Raw genomic sequence first — 15,556 nt, forward strand, 5'->3', positions numbered from 1 at the left:
GAATTAAACCTGGTACTAAGGACAATCGAGTCATATTAAATACGTTTTGGAATAAATACATTTTAAGATTCTTTGCCATTCAGAACTCCCACTGAAGTCAATAGATGTGCTAGGTATGGTAGGAATGCAGAAAACAATCCTAGCATGTGAAATGACTTTTTTAGATGTGGTGTTTTAGCCCTGTTGGTCCCAGGACATGAGACAAGGTGAGGTAATATCTTTCCCAAAAGTTGGTCTAATAAAAGATATTTCCTACCTTGTCTCTCCCATTTTTAGATGTCATGTTTATACTTTTACAGCGCTTGTTAGACTGGAATAAGTGTATAAGCTCTTGTCAGGTCTGATAACCTTTCCGCGTCCACGTTTTTTAACAAAAGGTTTAACTTGCCTCAGTCCGATTCACTTGTAAATAGACCAAAGTCTGTCCCAGACCCTGGCAGAAGAAACTCGAGTGTGGGACTTCGGTTGGGTTGCGGGTTGGCCCGCGATGGCGGGTATATAATGCAGTAGGACAAATGTTCTGGGGACTGCCTCTGAAAGGAGTGATTTTTGCCTTCTCTCGCTCCATTGTCCCATCCCCAGCAGACCCATGTTCTTTTCTCTTCCAGTGGGCCACAGAAGACTCCCGAGGCTGAGCGCTGAAGAGATGGCGACAAGCCCCCGGCCAGGACCTACGGACATCCTGCTCTCCTCCCCCTCCAACGCCTACCAGCCGGACTCCATGAGCCAGCAGAGAGCCAGCCACGCCAGCATGAAGCCTAACCAAGTGGGCCAGGTGATTTTGTACGGGATCCCCATCGTCTCTTTGGTGATCGACGGCCAGGAGCGGCTGTGCCTGGCGCAGATCTCCAACACCCTGCTGAAGAACTTCAGCTACAACGAGATCCACAACAGGAGGGTGGCGCTGGGCATCACCTGCGTGCAGTGCACCCCGGTGCAGCTGGAGATCCTGCGGCGGGCCGGGGCCATGCCCATCTCTTCCCGCCGCTGCGGCATGATCACCAAGCGGGAGGCGGAGCGGCTCTGCAAGTCCTTCCTGGGGGAGAACCGGCCCCCTAAGCTGCCGGACAACTTCGCCTTCGACGTGTCTCACGAGTGCGCCTGGGGCTGCCGGGGCAGCTTCATCCCGGCCCGCTACAACAGCTCCCGGGCCAAGTGCATCAAGTGTAGCTACTGCAGCATGTACTTCTCGCCCAACAAGTTCATCTTCCACTCCCACCGCACGCCGGAGGCCAAGTACACGCAGCCCGACGCCGCCAACTTCAACTCCTGGCGCCGCCACCTCAAGCTGACGGACAAGACCCCCCAGGACGAGCTGGTCTTCGCCTGGGAGGACGTCAAGGCCATGTTCAACGGCGGGAGCCGCAAGCGGGCCCTGCCGTCCGCCCCGTCCCAGCCCGGCGCGGCGGCGGCCGCCCAGTGCCACCCGCTGGGCTCGGTCAAGGCGGCGGCCGCGGTGGTGGGCGGCGGGCTGCTGAGCCCGCACCTGCTGGGGGCGCCGCCGCCGGAGCTGCAGCAGAAGCGGGCGCGCTTCGAGGAGGACGAGGAGCTGGAGGGCGGCGGCAAGAGCCAGCGGAGCTACCCGGTCATCCCGGTGCCCAGCAAGGGCTCCTTCGGCGGCGTGCTGCACAAGCTGCCCGGCTGCGGCGGCCTCTTCCCGCACCCCTACGGCTTCCCCGCCGCCGCCTTCAGCCTCTGCCACAAGAAGGAGGAGGGCGCGGCGGGCGAGGCGCATAAGGCGGCCGGCGGCCTCTCGGGCCTCTTCTGGCCCGGCCGCAAGGAAGCCGCCTTCTACCCGCCCTTCTGCATGTTCTGGCCGCCCCGCGCCCCCGGCGGCCTGCCGGTGCCCACCTACCTGCAGCCGCCGCCGCAGCCGCCCAGCGCCCTCAGCTGCTCCCTGGGCGACAGCCCCAGCCTGCTGCGCCAGGCCTTCCTGGACCTGGCCGAGCCCAGCGGCGAGGCGGCGGCCGCCGGGCTGGGCACCCCCCCGGCCGCGGCCGCTCCCCCGGCCAGCGGCGCCGGCAGCGGCAGGGACCCGCTCTTCGAGGCGCCCCCTGGCGGCGGGGACGCCGCGTCCCCCGCGGCGGAGGCGGGCGGCGGGGGCAGGGTGCCGGCTCGCCACCCCCACCTGCTGGAGGGGCAGGCCGGCCGCAAGGCGGGCAGCGGCTACCACCACTCCAGCGCCTTCCGGCCCGTGGGGGGCAAGGAGGACTCGGAGAGCCTGGCCAAGCTGCACGGGGCCAGCAGCGGGCCCCACCACCCGGCCTCCCCGCTGCTGCTGCTGCAGGAGGAGCCGGGCTGCGAGCGCCACCCGCCGCCGCCCCAGCCCCCGCACCGCCTTCTCTCCCCCGGCGGCACCAGCTGCAGTTACCCCAGCGAGGAGAGCAGCGAGGAAGAGGAGGAGGAGGACGAGGAGGAAGAGCAGGAGGTGGATGTGGAGGGGCACAAGCAGCCGGAGGAGGAGGAGCAGGAGGGGGACCCAGGGGTGGACGCCCTAGGGGGGAGCAGCCGGTACCTCCAGAGCCGGGGGCTGACGGAGAAAGGAGGAGGCAGCAGGGACCGGGCTGCTGCTACTGGCCTCTTCCCCATCAACTCCTCCAGGCAGCAGCAAGAGGAGAAACTAGGGGACACCAATGCAGAGCTGCATCCTCCTCCCCCTGGCCCCCCGAAAGGGGGGAACAGCAGCAGCAGCAGCCCAGTGCACCATCCATCACTGGAGGAGCAGCCCTCCTACAAAGATGTAAATATCCCCTTTAGGCTCCTTCAAGCTAATTATTATTATTGAAATGCACCTTTAGGCTGAATCGGTTCCATATGCGTAAGGAAGATGGATCGCTCGCGTTCCCCACAGAAATAAAATATGCAGGGTGGTTCATACAAATCGGCCCAATTGTTCTTGAATTCAGACTAAATGTAGAGGGTTATTTCTCTTCCTTACAGTAGATTTCGGTTTGTAAAGTGGAGAAATCGCCCCCCTAAAACAGAAGTAGGGAAGAGCGATCTGCTCCAAAGGTTACATCCTCCCCAAAGAATATTTTTGTTTCCTACAAATGGGCCACTTGAAGGCCTTAACGGTGTTTTTAAAAACATAGAGCAATTTAGACGTAATTCAGACCGTCCATAGGAGGGTTTGAGGGCTTCATTCTGTATTTAAATGTTAGTACTAGAAGTCAAGAGGTGTAGAAGATTTATTAGGTCATCTTGTCTTACGCCCTGCCAGTACAGAATGGTTCCTTACAGTAAGTTGTTTTCAGTGGATGATAGGTCCTTTCTGATAGCTCCTGTTCAGTTAAATCTACCAATGGCAAATTAGCTCAAGGAAGAAAATAATCCAGGCCAACCTGCACACCTTCAATCTCCATTACCCCTTCACCACCCCACAAACACACAAAGTAGAAGTTGTGTATAGGAGCTAGTAACATATTGGACCTGTACAAGGTTTATAAGGTTTCCAAAAAGGCAATCATCAAAGATAATGTCATGGGGGATTCCACAATAGTCACTTCTATTGATGCCCTTTTTCTGCTGACTTTGTATTTGCCTGGGATTGTATATCTGCATATGATTGTCTCTAGATATTGATTTTGTGTCTTTAATTATTTTTATTCCTGTAGAATCAGAAAAGCAAGGAAGGTAACCAAGTCATTTTGGCTACAAAAGAGGACAGCAACTTTTCAGGTAAAGACAAATATATTTTCTTTTTTCTAAAATCGATCCAATCACCAAAACCACAGCTCTGTGGGTTGTATCAATTTGTTCTCTATAACATGACTTAAACAAAAATAAATCACTTCCATGATTTCAATTAAGAAAAAAAAATTCTAATAGTCTCTTTGATGGCAATTTAACATTATATTCATTCACATCCAAAACACATCTGAGCGTGTGTTTGAATATTAGATATCTATTTTTGTTGGAGTCTACTGTTGTCGTGGGTATGCTATTTCCTGCTACTGAAAGCATTTTAAGTGTTGCATTTGTTTTTTATTTTAGATAAGAACAAAGAGCATAATTTTTTCATCACAGAAGAGCCTTCAGGAGGAGACTTCTGGCGAGATATAGCAGGTATGCTCAGGAAAGTGTAGGGATAAGCAGACAGAGACTTAAATTCATAATCAAATGTCTGAATATTTAGTGCAAGGGTAAAGATAAAAACAATTCCAAGTAGATATAACTAAGAAAAATGCAAATAGGGGGGAAACAGTGACATTAATAGCAATAAGATTATTAATTGCTGGGCATATTTCAGCAGAAATTTCAGAAATATATCCGGTTACACAATGAAACAGGCTGGAAAAGCATAAAATGACAATAATTGAAATGTTCTCTTTGAAACCTTCCATTAAAAAGGATCACAGCTTATTGCTTTTAATATCTGTCAGAAAGACATTAAAGGTGTTTTATGACATCTATGCCAACATTTATATTATCTCCATGATAATGATCTCTACACAAAATGTATAATACATTTACAAAAATTACATTATACAAATTAAATGAAACCACCTTTTACTGATTGCTAAATGTCTCCAAGGGGTTTGGGAAAGACGTGATTAGAAGTTTTGATACTAAGTTGTCTATTGCAGTGTCTTAAGGAGAGGGTTTTGTTTCTTGGGAAAAAAAGAATCTAATTTTCCATTTATGTAATGCAAACTGCCTTGGCTTTGACTATTCACGGTTAATTGACTGTCAAACGAGGTTGTTATCCTCAGGCAATGTCTGCAAATTTGCCTGTCAAATGAGACAGAGAGAGCAAGCGGGGAGAGGGGGGAGAGAGAGTTGTACAAGGAGTGGAAATGAAGAAAACAGGATCTTAAAGAAATCTTATAGCAGAGAACAATTGAAAAAGATCACAAACATTTCTAAATTTATTGCATTGGTAAATTTATTGCATTTGAAAAATTATTTCTTAAAAATACTTAATGCATCTGTGGTGCTTTTATTATTGTTATGTGGAGGGGGGAAAAAGAAAGCAATAGCATTTTAAATCATGTGAATATATGATGAAGAGATTGATATGTTATTGTGGGTCAGTAGATATCACTTGATTATTTTGGGTACCTTAAAATACTTGCTATTGATTAAACTTCCATGATAGTAGCAAGTAATCCTGAGTGATTTAGTAAGAATACAGGACACATTGTCTGTATTCCTCATTGTGGCCAATTTTTTGAAAGTAAATTTTTTGCTTTTTTTAAGTGATTCCATCTATGCTAATTTTTTAGACAAATTATAGTGATGTGATTGTTTTTATTTAGCTATTTATATTGCAGCCTTATGCACAAATCTGAATGCTTTGCATTCACTGATATTGCTAAACAGTGATAGCCATATATTTCAGTTACAAAATGTACATTTTAGTTCTCAAAGATGTATAAAACATTGCATATTTGGAATTTGTTAAGAGTCCTGAAGATACTAAGGAATGATCGGCAACACTTTGATGGTTAAAAGTGTTGGGACCGGAGGTAGAACAAATTGCTGCTAGAGAACTGAAAAATATCTAAAGGCCTATTTATGAAAATGCTTACTATTAGGTGTTTTGCTCTCTTACCATAAGCCGTCCCATTATCCTCAATGGGACTAGGTATGATAGGAAGTGTTTGCAGGATTGGACCCAAATGGTCCTGCACAAAGTCAAAGTATTCATAATATATTTACAGTGTCATTCTCTTGGACTCAGTGTTATCAAACGGCTTCCCAGAAATTTCTAAGTATTCAAATGACATTATAAATTAAAACGGCACATTTCAAAATATGGAAGAAATAGTTTAGAAATATTTTGGCACATGTTCAAATTATGTTCAGCGGTTCATCAGAATAAAAATAGCTTTAGAAGTAGCTCAATATCTTCTATGTTGGAGAAACACAGTTGGTATAGTGCGCCCACACACCCAATCTAGCATGCAAATTAACCAGGGCTATTTCCAAGGCTGAAGCGGATTGGGACTGAAACAGCCTGAACTGTACAGCCAACAAACAGTCAGTGAAAATTCTTTTTTCTTTTCAATCAAGAAGTGTTCAGGAAAGAGTTCTAAATTATTCAAATTCCCATGGCTATTTGAAGAGCTACCTGTGACTGACTTACATAACTGGTCCAGTTCTTTGGGAAAGCTGTGATCATTTACCACTCTGACCTTCCTTTAGCATATGGAGCTGAAGAATAGAAAGGCTGAAATTCCTAGGCCACAATTTGTGGTGCACTACAAATACTACATATTGTTTACAGAAAAGATCAGTTCTACAAGGAGTGTACTCAAACTGCCTCAAATTTTGGCTCAGTAAGAAATTTTGGGAGTCATGAAGTGGATGCTCAAAATTATAAAGACCATTTCTGATTCTCAAATCTTTTTTAATTGTAAGAATGACATGGCAGTGATTTCAGAAAAATCTAAATTATAATCAGTGGGCCAAAATCTGCTTTCCTTTTCACTAATGTAAATCCAGACTAACTCAATTGAAGTAAATGAAATTACTGTAGATTTGCACTAGAGTAATGGAGAGTACAAAGCGACCCAATGTTTGTTCAGCACAGCAAATTACAGGCCCAATCCTGCAGCCTTTACTTGCATAAGTAGGCCCCAGTGGCTTCAGAACTGGGCCCCAAATTTAAATGATGTTAACATTTTCACACAAGCTGGTGGCAAAAACCAGAGAAGCCAAAACTCCAGTATGGGAAGAGAAAAGGGCAAAATTGTAAATTTAGGCCTTGATCCTGCAAATTGTTCAGTGGGGCTCTACATAAGTAAATGGATCTGCACTCACAGAACAGATTGGGGCCTTCAGTTTGAAATAACTGGCTTCTGTCTCTTCAGGTTTTTCCCAAAGAACCCTCAGCAGTATTGCCAAGTCTCTTGATTTTATCAATATTTGGTGTTTTGTAAACCCAACTCCTGGAATCCTGTGGTTGCATGAAGAATCTTAGCTTCCATTAAAAAAGTAAATTTCTAGCCCTTGTGCTTGCAGAGGAAAGCTTGAATATGTATCCGAAGGGCTCAAAAATCAAAAGGCAAATAAAAAAAAATCCCAGATTTATTATTTCTTTCAAATTGGAAGATTTTTTTTTTTAATCTCATGATTTTTGAGGACCTGATCATGGTTTTTGTATGTTTTGGGTTTGGTAATACTGGAGCCCATTCTTCATGCACTCTCTAGTCATATAGATTAAAAAAAATAATCAATTTCTTTGTTTTTAAACATTAAACGAAATAGACTGTAGTCTATAAAATAGACTTTGTCTACACAGAAGTACAACTGATTCCTTTTTAAGGATATTCTTTTTTTTTAAGGCAAATTAACCTTTAAACGTCAAGCTTTTTAGAGATGTATTTATATACATCCTGATCCCGGAAGGCACTTAAGCATGTGCTTATGTGTTTTCCTGAATCCTGATTTACGTACTTATTAATCCCAAAAGGTGACGTGGCTCCTTTAGAAGGTGTTTGAGTGTTTGAAGTAAATGCATGCTTAGGTACTATTTCTTCAAGAATTGTATATATGTTAAAGCCACCGTTATTTACTTGTTACACAGAATGGTTCCTTTTGGAGGTCTCCTAGTCTTCCAGTTAAAAATCTATCTATATTTTTAAATGCATATTTATTTATCTAGTAGACGCTTGTGGCTCTACCACTGCAGCTGGTTGTTTATGTACATAGGGCTCTATTCAGCATAAAATATCAATGGCCTCTTAGTGATATATATCCAGGCAGGCTATGGATGCTGACTTCATGGCAGGCTGAACTATCCAAGGGGGAGAGTCAGCCTGCTGTTGAAGTCTTTAAAACAAGACAATAGACAGCTCCAGACAGGGGTGAGATGCAGAGGCAGGGACTAGCCTGCAGTAGTTACTACAGCCCGAAGGCAGCTATGGATAGGGGAGCATGACTCCAGCTGACCAGGCTTACAAATAAATGGCATGGACGTGCTGAGGTGGGGGAATTTGGTGAGAAAAGGAAGACTGGTTTTGGGGGGAAAGCGTAGGACTGAGTCAGAAACTATGGGCTATATTCCTGCGCCTGACCCAGGCTTGCTGTGTGACTGTGTCCAAATCAATTAGGCCATATCTACATTTAAAACTTCACTACTGTGATGGGAGAGGCTCTCCCTTTGCTGTAGGTAATCCACTTCCCTGAGAGGCGGATTACACCAGGGGTTAGGTCGGCTTACCTGCAGGCTTGTCTACACTTGAAACACTACAGTGGCACAGGGTTTGTGTCCGCATAGGTAATCCACGATCCCCGAGAGGTAGCTAGGTTGATGGAAGAATTCTTCCCTCGATCCAGCACTGTCTACGTGGGGACTTAGGTCGGCTTAACTACATCGCTCTGGGGGATGGATTTTTCACACCCCCTGAGAGACTTAGCTATGCCAATGTAACTTTTCAGTGTAGACTAGCCCTTAGTCTTTCTGTACTAACTTTCCCCATCAGTATAGCAGGGGCAGTGTGAAACTTATTTAGTCATTTTTTACACAGCATTTGAACAGCCTCTGATGGATTGCTGTATAGAAGTGAAAAGCATTTAAGGTGACACACAAAGGGGGAGAAAATCATGGGTTTGTGTCCCTTTTCTTTCTTTATTGGGTGGGAAGATGCTCTGAAATGTGAGCTTTTTATTTTTCTTTTAATTTTTTAATGGTTTCTTTAAATTAGAAATTCAGGCCTTTGCTACTCTGGCGACTGGAGTGCTAGTGAAATGTTGACATCACAAGAGCCAAGACTTTGTCTGCACACCAACTTGCACCTGTTTACCCCTGTGTTTATAAACTGATGTAGTTAAATTCGCGCTAACCCCTCTGTGACAGAGTGCAGGGAGTGAACAGGTGAGCCTGCACGCTGATCATTTGGACACCAATTAGCTCCCTGGAGATAGCTGGCTGAGGTAATTAGATGATCAGGCTGGCTGAGATAAAGGGCCCACCAGCCCCCCCCCCAAAAAGGGACACAGGAAGGAAGGAACGGGGCTAGCTGAGCCCAGTCCCACACAGGCCTGAAGGAAGGGAGATCTCTACCCCTCTCAGGTCCTGAGGAGAGGGTCTAAAGTACAGAGGATATTGTAAATAGCCCTGTTGCATGGGCCTGTAATGGTGTTGGTGGAGCACGGTGGATACACGGTGGATACACTACCAGTAGAGTCTGAGCCAGTTTCTCTTGTGCAAAGAGGCAGAAGCAGAGCCTGCCCCGCTACACCCTCTATAGACACTCTTATTTCCAATTAACAGTGGCCTATTTCAGTTTAGCTTAGGCCTGGTCTACACTTAAAACTTATAGCCTTGGGGTTCAGGGGTCTGAAAAATGCACTCTCCTGAGCAACTTAGCTATGCTGACCAAGCCCCCTGTGTAGATACAGCTAGGTCCATGGAAGAATGTTCCCATTGCTCAGAGAGGTGGAGTTCCTACAGTGATGGCAAAACCCCATCCATCGCTGTAGTCTGCATCTACACTACAGGGTTATACCAGCAAAACTACAGTGCTGTAGCTATACTGCTATATTTCCAATAGTGTAGACGTGGCCTTACTCTGCTTTCTTACAGGATTAAGCGAAACCAAAACTGGCCACTTTTAAATCTAAAATAAGTGTCTACCCAAGGGTTTGCACCAGTTTAACTACTTTGGTTTTAAAACACACCTTTAGTTTGACAGGCATATGCTTGTGTGTAGGAAAGGCCCTGCAGGGTGATAGCTGTGCTATAAAGAGGGGAAGGGATTTTTCCTTATACTGATTAAAATTGTTGGGTTTTTTTGTTGTTGTTAGATTGTTTTTTAGACATCTATTTAGCTTTTAATTAATATTTAAGAGAAAGGAATCCTGTTAAATATTCAACACCTCCTCCCTTTCAATTAAGGAGTGAGAGTACACAATGGATGCTGAGCCCCCTAGGGAAGTACCTCAGGAAAAACAGGGGAGACCAGACTTAACATTCCTAGATTTTTTTTTTTTTTAGATTAAAAAACAGGGGGGGGGGGAACCTTTTTAAGAAGGTTCGGGCCCTCTTTGTATAACACACACACACACACACACACACACACACACACCATATGCTCTCTTATTAAAGAAAACTCCTTTTCAGGTCACCTCTAAATCTCTTGCTTCTCCCATCTCAGCCTCCCACAAGGGTAAGGGTTGGGGAGTTACAAAAATGCCTTTCTCTGCCTGATAGGAAGCTTCTCTACTCCCAAGATCTCTGTTTGTTGAGGCTGAAGGAGATACCCATCATGCTATGTGCCCTTTCCTCCATTCTGATATGCAGCTTTCAGTCAGAGAGCCAAGGACCTTAGACTATCCTTTTAAAGTTTAACCAAGCAAGTGGGGAAGAACTTTCCCTAGCATTATTCCATTTCTGTGTTAGGATGTCAGAGGATTGAACTCTCCCAAGAATCTGACAGCCATCTGTGACTTCCTTTGAAATGGGGGAATTGCAGGATACTTAAGGGCGCAGCTTCTCTGGTTGTAGACAACGAAAAGCTTGAAGGACTGTGTTTACCTGTTGTAGCTGTGGTGCAGACATCATACTATGGTAATGTTTTCCTCAGAATAACAGTTTAAAAAAGATTACCTGAACTCTTTGAGGAAAGACAGACCCAATGAGATAGACTGATTAAGAAAAGAAATCATGGCTGTAACTTGTATAACAACAATATACATGCTTAATATAATTTGTATCCTACCCTGTCTCAATTCTGCTATAGTCCTTAATTTTTTAACTTCTCTTTCACCCGCTCATTTAATACTTCTGTAACAAAATAAGTGCTACTGTCAACAATTCTGTTCTCTTTTAACAAAATGTTAGTAACTAAAAAAAGTTATTCTGAGTTATACAAGCACCCAGACTTTTTCCCAAAAGAAGTATAAACTGATCATCCAATTTGTATTTTCTCTTATTTTAATGTGTTTTTTAAAAGCCTAATGTTTTTTATTTTTATTTATTTATTTTGGTTAAACACTTTTTCTGGACAGAGAGATCCTGTATATTTCACATCACCCCAGAATGAATTTTTACAATCCTATTATATAAACTCAGCTTATAATGAAAATGCTAGCCCCAAAGTAACTATATCTATATAAATATATAGGCATAAATGAGCTTTTATAATAAATGTAGAAGATAGAACAGATGTTAAAAAGGTACATGTTGAATATATTTCATATACCATGATTTTCACACATACTGGTTGTAAGTGTGCATTGATTTCCGGAAGTAAACAGTAAATGTTTCACAGTAAATCTTCAGAATACATGTAAGAGGGGACCTTCCAGTTTTACTTTAAAACTAGCTCATAATGAAAACACATTCCCAATTACACAACAACATTCAGGATTTTTCTAAATAGTTGGCAACTTGCATGTTGTGTAGTGATTTATTTAGTGCTGTACTGCTCATATTTTTAAGAATAACCCTTTTTGAAGATTCTTTTTGGCAAACACTTAAGCACAGGAATAACTTTCTTCACCTAAATTCAGTGGGACTACTTATGTGCATAGGTGTCTGCTGAATTGGTCTGTTGGCTAAAACAGTACATTTTGAAGAATTAGGCAACAAATTAATATCTTCCAAAATGTTGGGGTCCCATTCTGCTTCAGTCATAAACAATAGCAGATCTGCCACTAATTTCAATGGGAGCATGGTTTGGTTCTTCTTATATTTTTAAAATAATTTATTTTCCACATTTTCTGTCTCAAATCTCTCAGAGTTAATGAAAATTCAAGAGGGGAAAAAGTTGTCTTTCCAGAAGATAATTAAATAGTACCTTATGCCAAAATGTTTACATTTTAGTTTGATAACTCTCTATATGAAGTAACCACATTTAAAAAAAAATTATAAAAAATTCAAGAGAAAACTACAACAAGCAAGGTATATACACCTAGAAATACACTCAAAGTATGTAATCCAGAAAGTTTACACCTTCTCTATTACCAAAAGTTACATCAAAATGACTTTGACTTCCATGGAGTTTCTCCAGAATTGCATAACCGAGAGCAGAATTTGGCCTGTAAATTCCCTATAAATGTAGTCAATCCAGTAGTTCCATATAAACTATTTTTCCAATGGCAGTTTTGTTCATCAATACTGATCTCAGTTATAGCCAAGTAAATCTAGTGAAACTCCACTGATTTCAGTGAAGTTACTTATTTTTATAGGTGTACCTGAGATCCGAATCTAGTTCAATATGTGAGATTTGCATTATTTTTTCATTTCTAGAAAGGGTTTTAAAGGTTTTACCTTGAATTGAAATAACCAAATAAAATGAAGCAAATTTTAACATACATACAAAAAAGGAGAAACTGATTAAATTTGATAGAAAGGAGGGAAAACAGACTTTGGGAAAACGAGCAAGAATATAGGAATAATACCTGTGTTTATATTATGTGGGTCAGGCCCCTTGAAACTGGCATAACCTTCCCATCTCCGCCTTGAAGAGTTTTGCTGCATTGAGACCTTTAGTGCTGGGAGCACATCAAAGCACCAAGTCTACTTGCAAAGTGCAAAACAAAAGAATGATGGACATGTGGTCAAGGGACTGGACTTGGAAATGCCTGGCTCTGCCATACGCTTGCTGTGTGTTCTTGGGCAAGTCAGTTAAACTCTCTTTGACTCAGAGTAGCAGCCGTGTTAGTCTGTATCCGCAAAAAGAACAGGAGTACTTGTGGCACCTTAGAGACTAACAAATTTATTAGAGCATAAGGCTTATGCTCTAATAAATTTGTTAGTCTCTAAGGTGCCACAAGTACTCCTGTTCTCTTTGACTCAGTTCCCCATCTGTATAATGAGGCTAATATGTCTTTTCTCCCACCCTTTGTCTGTTTAGATTTCAAGTCCTTCAAGGCAGCGACTGTCATTGTTCCTAGCACAATGGGACTCCAGTCTCAGTTGCATGAGAGTAGCACCTGTACAAACAATAAAGAACAGGAGTATTTATTTAAAAGTCATCATTTCAAATGATTACCACATAGTAGTATCTGCGATATCGCAGTTATCTGCTAGTCTAGATCTGGGGAAAATGTGCTGACATTTTAATGGCAACCAGTATATAAACCAGGGATTCTCAAACTGGGGGTCGGGACCCCTCAGGGGGTCGTGAGGTTATTACATGGGGGGTCGCGAGCTGTTAGCCTCCCCCCAAACCCCGCTTTGCCTCCAGCATTTATAACATTGTTAAATATATTAAAAAGTGTTTTTAATTTATAAGGGGGGTCACACTGAGAGGCTTGCTATTTGAAAGGGGTCACCAGTACAAAAGTTTGAGAATCACTGTTATAAACTATATTAATCAGATCTCTACTGCAACTATACAGGCCAGGCTAAACTCCCAAATTCCTATCCCACCATGCATGGGGCTCAGTGTTTTATTTATTTTTTTAAATAATGTGAGATGGAATCTCTGGGGTCATTCTCTTTTGGTTGTTCCAATGTCCTGGGCAGGAATCTGGAGGGGAGGTTCCTCCCAGTATGTTGCAGTTGTCACCATTGACTGTGCTTCTTCATGTCTTCTGTAGTATAGGCTCTCCAAATCAGGCTCTCTGTGTGTTTTGAGAGAGACAGAATTGGGGCATCCCCCTCTGCATTGGCTTGTGTGCTGTGTTTCTGGTGTGCATAACTGCACAGTGAGCCAGAATTTGAGCCAGTCTTTATCCCTATTTTTCAATTTGTTGAAATGCAGTTCTGCTAAATCTGAATGTATTACCTAGAATCCGCCAAATGTGGTAAGGTGCTTTGCAAACATCCCCCTGAAGTTCTGCCAATTACCTGCTCTGCAATAGCCCATTCAGTTCTAGATCTCTGTTAAGCAGAGATTGCCAATTATACCACATCTTTTACAATGTGGGCAAATATCCATTAGGTTCTAAGTGTGGAACATCAAAATGATTTCATTTACAGTATGATGTAAACCAGATTTCACTCCGGGGGACTGAAGAAGGCAGACATTAATGTCTCTATATCATCTAGCCTCCTGTCTAGTTGTGTAACTAGCTTTCTGCTTAAAATTTAAGACCTTTGTGTATTTAACAAAGTCTCGGTTCCCGGAAATTATTTTAACTATCTGGCTTTTTCACAGATTTCAAGCAGGTAGACATCAGGAGTCCTACTCCGTATAGTAAATACAGCATGTTTTATTTACTTAGAACCCTGTCTTGAAATTGGATTCCTTAGGGCTGACTCACTGCAGGACTGGGGCCTTAGATGCTACAATAATAAGCCCAGGTCCGAATTTTCAAAAATAGAAGCCTAAAGTTAGGCTCTTAAATCCATACTCAAATGAGTGAGATTTTCAAAAGCATCTAAATGACCTAGAGCAAAAGTCCCATGGAGCTGAAGTTGACTTTAATGGGACATTTACTCCTAGGTCACCTGTTCATTGATGTCAACTTCAACTCAGTGGGACTTTCTCCTAGGTGACTTAGGTGCTTTTAAAAGATCCCGCTCTTCTTAAGAAAATGTTGGCCATTATGTACAAACCTAAAACAGTGTATCTAACAGATTTAAATTCATGGAGAATAATAGAAATTAGAGTCAGAAATTACCTGAGTCCTCTAGCGCATTGGTTTTCAAGCCATGGGGCATGTCCCGCTAGGTGGCTAGTTGCAATGAGGCTATCAGGGGGAGCGAGGTGAGGTGCAGGGCTGATGCTGTCCAGATGGGCAGGGCGGCATTGGGGAGATCGCGCAGGGAAGCCCCAGCCATCAGGGGGAGTGCACTTCTGTACCAGCCTATTGCTCTCCCCATCCTGCCCGCTGGGGACTCTCTGCACTGTCCCTGCTTCTGCTTTGGCCTGGCCTGGCTGGCCACACCCTATGTATTTTAAACCATCTGGAGCCTCCTGGAGTGAGAGGCTCTGGGGCGGGGGAAGGGAGGGTGAGGAGCCCTGATCTGCTCTGCTTCCAGGAGCTCCTCCAGGGATGGAGCCAGCTGGGTCCTGATGCCGCCAAAGGCATGAGCCGGATGAGTGGAACTTGGGCTGGGGGTGGGCCTGTTATGTGACTCCCATGGAGAAGGTGGAGCACAACCAAAAAAACAAAGCTTGGGAACATCTTCTCTACTATATCCTCTAACACAAGCTGTGCGAGACTTGTTTCACCGAATCCGTACGACTGATTTTTCTCTCTTCATAAATGAAAGTTATTCTGCTTTCCCTGTTACTTAATATTTATTTAGCATCATGAATCTCTCACCCTACAGAGCTGCTAGAGATGCCGTCCCTGCACTGAAGTGTATGATATATTTAAGGTAGCCAAGAAAGCCATGGGGTAAAATTTTAAAAAGCACCTAAGTTCCTTTTTCAAATGCATTTTGGACACTTAGGTGCCTAAATCACATTGACTTTCAGTTAGGTTCCTACGGTCCAGATTTGTAAAGGTATTTAGGCACCTGAAAATGTAGATAGGCGCCTAGTGGGATTTTCGGAAGTGCCTAGCTGTCTAACTCCCATGTCTACAGTCCTTCAAGCCCTCTGCTCTTGGAACTGTCATTAAAGTCAAAGCAAGTTTTTCACACTGCAGTTTTGCAGAATCTGGCCTGCCCAGTGCTTGCAAAGAGCTAAATACCAATACTACAAAAGGG

At 43.6% G+C, this 15,556-nt stretch overlaps 1 protein-coding gene across 1 annotated transcript in view; it reads left to right on the forward strand.

The window, feature by feature from the left end:
- Nucleotides 1-646: 646 nt before the first annotated feature.
- The window catches only part of SKOR2 (SKI family transcriptional corepressor 2), a 34,213-nt gene continuing 19,303 nt past the window's right edge, over nt 647-15,556 (forward strand). Inside the window, exons 1-3 of the mRNA XM_054031237.1 lie at nt 647-2,740; nt 3,615-3,678; nt 3,994-4,065. Of these exons, the coding sequence (XP_053887212.1) occupies nt 647-2,740; nt 3,615-3,678; nt 3,994-4,065 (2,230 nt within the window). The remainder of the gene's footprint in view (nt 2,741-3,614; nt 3,679-3,993; nt 4,066-15,556) is intronic.

This window comes from Malaclemys terrapin, chromosome 6 (assembly GCF_027887155.1).
Source record: "Malaclemys terrapin pileata isolate rMalTer1 chromosome 6, rMalTer1.hap1, whole genome shotgun sequence".
Classification (NCBI taxonomy): domain Eukaryota; kingdom Metazoa; phylum Chordata; order Testudines; family Emydidae; genus Malaclemys; species Malaclemys terrapin.